Source organism: Podarcis pityusensis (assembly GCF_964106645.2).
Source record: "Podarcis pityusensis genome assembly, chromosome: 6".
NCBI lineage: Eukaryota > Metazoa > Chordata > Lepidosauria > Squamata > Lacertidae > Podarcis > Podarcis pityusensis.
The window spans coordinates 52929080-52937752 of record NC_138030.1 but is presented as its reverse complement, the minus strand read 5'-3'; the positions used below and the strand labels follow the sequence as shown (position 1 = coordinate 52937752).

The 8673-nt window shown below is 46.3% G+C and overlaps 1 protein-coding gene across 1 annotated transcript; it reads right to left on the bottom strand.

Annotated features, from left to right (window-relative positions):
• Window positions 1–1174: 1174 nt before the first annotated feature.
• On the bottom strand, window positions 1175–6889 carry NSUN4 (NOP2/Sun RNA methyltransferase 4). The gene is made up of 6 exons (XM_081009504.1): window positions 6719–6889; window positions 5400–5803; window positions 4489–4643; window positions 3606–3760; window positions 2467–2591; window positions 1175–1857 (listed from the first exon to the last, which is right to left on the bottom strand). The coding sequence occupies exons 1-6, from the start codon at window positions 6848–6850 to the stop codon at window positions 1581–1583; spliced, it is 1248 nt and encodes a 415-aa protein (XP_080865630.1). The 5' UTR covers window positions 6851–6889; the 3' UTR covers window positions 1175–1580.
• Between the last annotated feature and the right edge of the window lie 1784 nt (window positions 6890–8673).

Genomic DNA, 8673 nt, shown 5'->3' with positions numbered 1-8673 from the left:
TAACCACTTTACACGTTTTTCCTGGCATCTGATTGCCACTTTCTGGTTTTCAACATATCTTGGATTCCATCATAAACACTTTCAAAGTAATATGTTTGTAAAAGCACAATGTGTACTAGAACTAACATTTTAATATACCATTGTTTTATCTTTGTAACCAAGCCTTTTTAAGAAATGTCCACCAAAAGGTTATACAGTGGTACCTTGAGTTACAGACGCTTCAGGTTACAAACTCTGCTAACCCAGAAATAGTACCTTGGGTTAAGAACTTTGCTTCAGGATGAGAACAGAAATTGTGCCCCGGCAGCGCAAGGCCCCATTAGCTAAAGTGGTACCTCCTCAGGTTAAGAACAGTTTCAAGTTACGAACGAACCTCCAGAACAAATTAAGTTCTTAACCCAAGGTACCACTCTATTCCTGGTTTGAGCCACACTTCCATTGTCTAGCAACCAACATCCACCCTCACCTTGATCAGAGGTCAAAATAATAATAGTTAAGAATGGAAAAATTATTTCAAGGAAAAATTCTTACATCTCACTGACCCCTAAATAACAAAACAGGCTGATGGCTGGACAGATTAAAAAACAGGAATCTTATCCTGTCTAGCAGCTAAATTTTGAAACAAAACTTGGCTAAGAACCCCCCCCCCCACACACACGATGCTTCAATTATGTCCAAACCAGTCCAGTCCCATGCTGAGAAATACATGGGCAAGCCTGCCAGCAATGCACTGCTTCTTCCAGCTTCTCTAGTATGAACAGCACCAGCCTGAACTCTTGGGGAGGCTGGAGGACTTTCCTCTGAAAATACATGCAATAAATTTGATGGTGCAATTATATTATGCCATCCACCAGATGACAGTTTCAAGCAGCCATGTCTAAGATTCCAATCACATCATGTATATAACCTCTTTCCTGCAGTAGCCATTGGTTCCAAAGGTCTTAAGTGGCGGTTGAGCAGCCTATTAAGTCATTATGGACAGGAAGAAAATATTTGTATCTTCACCCAAACACAGGGTCTAGATCAGGTAGTCAGTTCTCAGAAAAGTTTAGCGAACATTTAGAAAATGGACACTCCAACAACATATGTCTAATATGCAAGAGGAACTCTGCAAGGTGCACACTAGTCTTCCTCCTCCTGCGAAGTTTGTGTAAAGTATGCAAACAGAAAAAAGTTTACAATTTTTGAACATTTTTATTCTGTGCTTTTGGGATCATACTCTTCTATCTCTTGAGTGGTTTACATTCCACTTGCAGCATATGGGCTTACGTAAAAAAAATATTCCTATGCAGCCAATATACATGGCAGAAATCATGGGTGGTATTCAATGATAGTTGCACACATCAAAGGCTTGTACACATGACTTCCACCTATCTGTGGAGGGAAGAGTTTGTTTGGTAGCAACCACAGACAGTGAGTAATGTGGTCATTTTTTTTAATGGCACACAGGTGTGGGGTCAATTAAGCAAAATGCTGGTTTTTATTGCAAGCTGCATCATAGTTTTTATTCAAAAAGACAGGTGTCCAAGGGAAGTTGGAAATATCCCAGGCCACTTTTTGTGCCATGTCCCATGCGCATTCTAATTCAATCTGTGCAATTTGCAAAAATACATGGGTCCAAAGTTAGCTGTGAGATGGGGAAGGATGAGTTCCCCAAGTCTGCAGTCAGGATAGAATGAAAATGTGTTCTGGAACCGCTTTCGAAAACAGCTCAAGTCTTCAACCTGGATGCTAATGTCATGTTGGATTGCTAGTAGCTCCACAGCTCTCTCAACCACGTACTCATTCTGGAGCTGAGACAAGGAGCACGTTGAGTACACGACGTCTCCCCCTGGCTTGGCAGCAAGTATCCCAGCCCTGGGAAAGGAACAGAAAGAACTTTTTATTTATTTAAAGATTCACATCTCAAGGCACATCAGCTTCACAAGACAACGTACAGAATAATTACACAACAATGCTTAAAAGAGCTCCAGCTGAAAACAACCATCATACTTTGGGATAGACTTAGGAGAATCTAACTTAGCATCAGGAGATTACTGAATAATTACATTAAAGTAAGGGTTCCAATTTGGCTAGAACTCCAGGTTTTTAAAGAAATATTTTTCTAGTCACCAAATCACCTCCAGAAGAGTAAGCAAGGAAGCATTCCTGAAGTTGGATCCTTTGAATTATATTTAATTAACCTACTCAGAGCAGACCCGCTGAAATTAATGGGCCTAAGACAATAATAGCAATGAATTTCAATGAGTCTACTCCAAGTAAAACTTAGTTAAAAGCAACCCTTTGTCTTTTAAGCCACAAGAGCCTTACACATTTGTATGTGGGCAGGATGGCAGGCAGACAAACACTTTTGTAGAGTTTTGTGGACTCATTTGCAATGCTGTGAATGATTTAATAAAGCCCACAATGTGAAACCCTGTGTAGCTCAAAAGTTAACATGTATCACATAAGGTCAGGATCACTTACACAAGCAGCTCCACCTGGAGCATTGGCAGCATCTGACGCTCCCCCTTTCTCATTGGATTGAACATATTGTTGTCCTCTTCTATGACTGAGTGACGGTCATTTGTGCATGGTACATCCACGAGCACCTGCATGAGATAGAGGGCATATATCCCAATTAAACTTGGTGGACTTTTACCTGTTTGTGCCCTCCCACACAGCTTGTCCCATATCACACAGCTTCTCATTAGACTCCTTAAGGCACTACTGGATGATATCTTGGAGGCCATCTCCTGCCATTTACAACTGCAACTGTTCTTAAGCCTCTTGCATGTAATACTCATACAGCCATTGTGGTGTAGTGGTTAGAGTGCTGGACTAAAACAAAAGGAAACCCAGGTTCAAATCCACACTCAATCATGAAACTGCCTGGGCAAGTTTAGGCTCTAGTCACCATCTTGCTGTCTACCCTCACAGGGTTGTGAGGAGAAACCAGATACACCACTTTGAACTCCTTAGAGCAGGCATGGCCCAACTTGGCCCTCCAACTGTTTTGGGACTACAACACCCATCATCCCTAGCTAACAGGACCAGTGGTCAGGGATGATGGGAATTGTAGTCCCAAAACAGCTAGAGGGCCAAGCTTGGCCATGCCTGCCTTAGAAGAAAGATGGGAAGTAAAAATAGGTAGATGACATTCAAAGTATCCCAGAACTACACATTCTGATAACTAAAATTATTATTTTCCTACATCAAGGAAAAGGCTTGGGAATTTATTATTTTTGAATTAGCTAGGTGTTTACAATAGAAATGGACTTCAGCTGGACTCTCTGAAGCAAAGTTACATACATTACCAGTAAAGGAGTTATCAGATGTGGCAGAAAGCACAGGTCTTGGCTATAGACAAACCAGGTAATATTCAACAAAGTATTAACTCCGAGTCCATTGATTTCAGGGGGTCCACTCTCAATATGACTAAGTTCAGTATCATCCACTGTCACGACCCCCCCCCCCACAAGGTGCAAATATATTCTAAAGGAGCAATCTGCGCTCTGTACAAGTGAGGGGGGAATGGAAGAGATCATACATTCAATAGCTGCAGGCACCTGCTGGCGCTCTTCTAATGGGCTACTCCCAGTAATGTTATCTACAGCAATGCTTACCCTATCGTAAGTATTCATCTCCAGGTCACCCCACTTCCTTCCATCCCATGATGTAATCCTCACTATCTCGCTGAGCTCTTCTGGAAGGTAGCTATGGAGAACTTGACGCAGCCGACAAGTGCGGGAAACAGAGAGGTCATTGGCAGCCAGCTGTCCTAATGAAAGAACAGCAACAGCATACACCAAGGGCAGACAGACTCTTGGAGGCTCCAAGTCAACAAACCAAAATTTGCACATGACTGAGAAACGATGAATATGTTGCCAACCTCCTTAAAAGAAGACCCCATCAGTTTTGGCAGTGTATGAATGTGTGTATGTGTACACACACACACACCAAAAAAGTATATATATTTTTAGTCAGAATTAAAAACTTGCCATACTCTGCCACCAGATAGACATTTAGGATGCTGGGGGAATGAGAGAGTCATCCCATGTTGACATATAATAGGAAATTATCTTTTATGTTTAATGCAGACACAGTGCTGGGTGGGCATGGATCGTGTGTGCCTTGAATATGTGTGTGCCCTCTGTGTGTGTGCACAAGAGTGTGGGTCACACCCTCTCTTGTCATGTGAGGCCTGGAGAGTTGGCCAAGGGTGAATGTGGCGCTCTGGCCACCCCTGCTCTACAAAGAGAGAAGGAGTTGTTGGAGCTGGAAGAGGTCGGAGAAAATGTCCTGCTACCTTCCCTGAGATGGCGTTCTGGAGAGTAACCTGTGTAATCAAAATTGCACTGCACCACAAGCAGAAGCAAACATGATGCATCACACCAAACTATCTGATCCTTTCAACTCTTTCCGGACAGATATAGGAAAAACAGTTTTCACTAACTGGTCCTGCCTATACCATTTGAGCACCACCTGCTGCAGAAGAATTCTACTTACGACAACATCCAGTCTGTAGAAGGGCCAGCATCTTTCCACCTGGTGCTGCGCAAAGGTCAAGGACCAGGTTGCCAGGCTGCACATTGAGAGCCAAGACGGGCAAGATGGATGCAGCATCCAGAAGATAATAGCCCAGAACTCCTAACATGTCTGGTCTATGAAAAAAGGGAACAGATGAAGTTTAGCGTGGCAGGCACAGGAAATTTGAGCCCCAATTAACTCCTACTTAAAATGCACTGGCAGGATGGCAGGTCTGCAGCTCAACTGTGGAGCATACATTCTGCATGCAAATAGTTCCAGCTTGAATCTCTAGGTAGAGCTGGGAAAGACAAATGATGGAGAGCTGCTGCCAGTCAGTGTAGGCAATACTGACCAACGTCTGACTCAGTATAAGGCATATAACATTCACGCTCACGCACCCGTGCATGGTGGGGTTCTGCCAGTAAGAGCACAATATAATACCAGGGGCTTTGACACCACCTAGCTTCCCTTCCATCTATTCCATATTTTCATGGGAGAGAAGACTGTCCCTACACTCAGCTTTACTAAGTGAAAAAAGTTAAGAAGCAAGAACTAAGCACCTTAACAACTGAAAGAGAGGCAAAAGATCCACTTGTTGTCATTGGCAGCAAGTGGGTATTTTAGAAGTTTGCAAGTAATGGGCAGTATTCAACTACTGCTGCCCATCAGAATAAGGAGTTCCACTTGTGTAACAGGACTCCCCATCCCCACCCCTCTGTATGTGTCCTGTCCTGACACTTCCCCAAATCTACTCCAGAGGATTGTGAGAACCCCAGAACAGATTTAGGGGAGTGGGGAGGAGAACATTTCAAGAAGAAATCCATGGGCTAAGTTTCACATGCTGAAGAGTACCCCAACACCAATCTCCTCACCCAAAATCAGCTATGTACCTGGCTGGATGAAAAAGGCTGATATCTCCTTTGGGGAATGTGTAACATTTTATGTTGGGACTGATGGATATGAAAGGAGAATGAGGAGGTTGCGCTTGGGGCTCAGAGGGTTCAGTCTGAGTTTCTGAGCATGATTCAGGCTCACTGGCACCTTGCTCAGCTGCAGGATCCCGGTCCTGCTCTGCTTTCCCAGATTCCCAGATGAAATCCGCTGCCTGCATTTCTTCCAGTTCCTGGGTGATCTTCTGTGCATCACAGTAATTGTTGATAAGAGCTCCATATTTTTGCTCCGAGAGAAGACCGATGCGGATCGAGGGCCAGAGGCTGCCAAACTGCACACCATAGGTCATGTCGAAGACCCGCAGAGCCCGTCTGGTGCAAGGCACGCGAGGAGTGGTGGATGCCTTTGCATGGATGAAAATGTGAAACAGGCAAAATATTAGTGCTGATAATGTTTGGGCATTATATGCACCACACACCTCTTTACCATGATGTGGCCCTACAGTGCTTGGATGTATGAGTGTATAGTGAAATCAAAGACCAGGGCCAATCCTGACATCAGGGACTGACCAATACAACGTCCTCCACCCACATCCCCATAAGATAGCACCAGTAGGGAACAGCTCCCTTCTTAAGGGCACACACATTCTATGTGAGAAGAGGTCCACGGAAGGCCTTGAATTCTACCATCAGGAGGTCCATATTCTGTACCTGAAAGTAACTCATACAAACTAAGGTATTTGTTCAGGTGAAATGCCATATTTTGCAACAGCCTCGAAGCTGTCTGTCACAACTGTGTGAGAGGAACAGAAGAAGGAAAACTACAACTCAAGGAACAATGCAGGCTGGGGGCCAATGGCAGCTGGAGTGCAACATCCCTATCTAGAGCAGGGTTTCTCAAACTTGGGTTTTGGACTACAATTCCCATCATCCTAAACCACTGTCCCTGCTAGCTAGGGATGATGGGAGTTGTAGTCCAAAACCAGCTGGAGTGCCCAAGTTTGGGAAACCCTGATCCAGAGAACGGGCTCCTACCAAGAAGCCTTCTCTAAAAGGGCCAGGCGAACACGCTAATTTCACGTAACGGAGGCCACGGCAAGCGAGGCGGGAGAGAGAGGCCGGATTGCAGAGCCGGGACAAAGTGCCGAGGACTGGACGGAGTGCGGGGTGGGTAATAAAAACACGGGGGGCGGAGGAGGCAACGAGGCGGGGACCCGCTGAAGGGCACGGGGCGGGATGTCCTTTGGGGCTTCACTGGGCTGGGCACGGGAGGACGCCGCAGGAGCTGTGGGTCGGGGTCGAGGCCCCTCGCGCCTCACCCATTTCTTCTTCTGCGCGTGTCGGTGCCGGCGGGGAACGATGGCGAAGGACGGGACCGTCGGCAAAGGCGCCTCTTTCCGCAGCAGCTGCAGCAGCAGCCCCTTCCCGCTTGCAGTGCGTGCAGCCGCCATCGCTCGGCTCCAGCGCCAATGAGGCCGGCCGACGCAGAAGCTCCTCCTCCTCTTCTGCTAAGCGTCGCAGAGCAGCCTGACGAAGCGGGGTGGGCATCTTTTCCGGCGGACGCCGGGTTGCCGGAGCCTCGTGCATTTGCGCCAGGCATGTACCGCGAAAGGTATCGGAGAATTCGCTTTTGCCGAGACGCGTGCCGCCGGAGGTTTCATTCCAAGCAGGTCGTTTCGGGCACAGGTTACAACGTCTTGCTACCTCTAGCACAGGCATGGGGGACCTGTGGTCCAGGCCTGCTGGGTGGGACCCCCAGCACGTACGGTCAGTGGCCTAGGTCTGCAGCCGAGGTAGCCGACGATGTGCCTTTCACTGCAACTCCCATCAGCCCAGGCACCATGGCCAAGGGCAGAGGATGATGGGAGCTGTAGTCCAAAACATCTGGTAGGCACCAGCCAGGTGCCCGTGGTCCAGCAAGTTTAGGGTGACACAGCCTAGAGACGCACGTTTTCCATTTCTGACGTACCACATGGGTCTGCATCTGCTCTTCAATTATGTGAAAACCAAATGAGGAGCTCGTTTTTTCTTCCCAATTTCAGCTTGCTAGCACTGTGGGGCTACACCATGAAGTTGTGTGTGATGTGTATTGTGGCTATAATAGAGCAGTCACAAACATGGAATGTTGGCTCATCAGCTGAATCGATATTTTCAGTGCTGAATTGATATGTAAGGTAACCCAAGTTTATGACATTTAACAACTCTTCCTTAGTTTAAAGCAAATTCCTACTGTGTGATTTTAAAAGTCCCTGCAAGCCACCCAGGTGAGGTATGTCCTTGAGTAGCCAGGGCTGATGGATGTAATCCATCTAGAGGGGACCCAATGTTGAGGAAGACTGTCCTAAAGTACAGTGGTACCTCTGGTTATGAACTTAATTCATTCCAGAGGTCTGTTCTTAAGCTGAAACCGTTCTTATCCTGAGGCGTGCTTTATTAATGGGGCCTCCCACTGGAGGCACAGGATTTCTGTTCGCATCCTGGGGCAAAGTTCGCAACCAGGAGCAGCTACTTCCGGTTAGGGGAGCTTGTAACATGAAGCGTTTGTAACCAGAGGTACCACTGTATATCTGCCATTAAAAGGTAATTCACTGGTCTCTCACATGAAACAATCACACCTTCAGGAATCTGTGTCCTCAAAGTGGAAATCTACCCTAGAGGTTTTCCGTAGGATGTTTCCTCAAATTAGGAAACCTATCCTTTTTAGCAGTTGTCTGACATTCAAAAGATTAGTGGCTGAAGTTTCTCCCAGTTTGTGTCAAGATGTCTGCAGGTCAGGCAGACACTGGGTTGTTAAACTGGCTTCTGATCAGCTTCCCTCCCCTCACACACTCCTGCCATTCCAGAGGTCCCCGTGGCGTTGCCAAGGACTCTTCAGAGGTGCTCTTACTTCAGATACGGCTGAAACCTGACCAGATTGTAAGAAAAGTCCTGACAGTGATGAGACTGTAGCTCTGATGTTAAGAAAGGAAAATGGGGGCCCATGGTACAAAACGACAAAATAAGCCTTAGTAGCTTGCCTGAACATGTTGCAAACTTGGTACCACAGTCATCAGAATTGTTTGAAATAAAAGCAGCTAGTGTAGGAACTCAGCTGATTTGATTCTGTGTCCATCTTCCACAGTGGGGAGTTCTTTCCTTCCTAGGATTCGTTCAATGTAAGTTTGATGTTGGTATACGAATGTCTCCAGCTTTACAGGCAAACACAGCTGCTAGGCAGCTGCAAATACAGCTGGGATAGACACCACATAGGCACCATGTGTAGCATGGGAAAGAT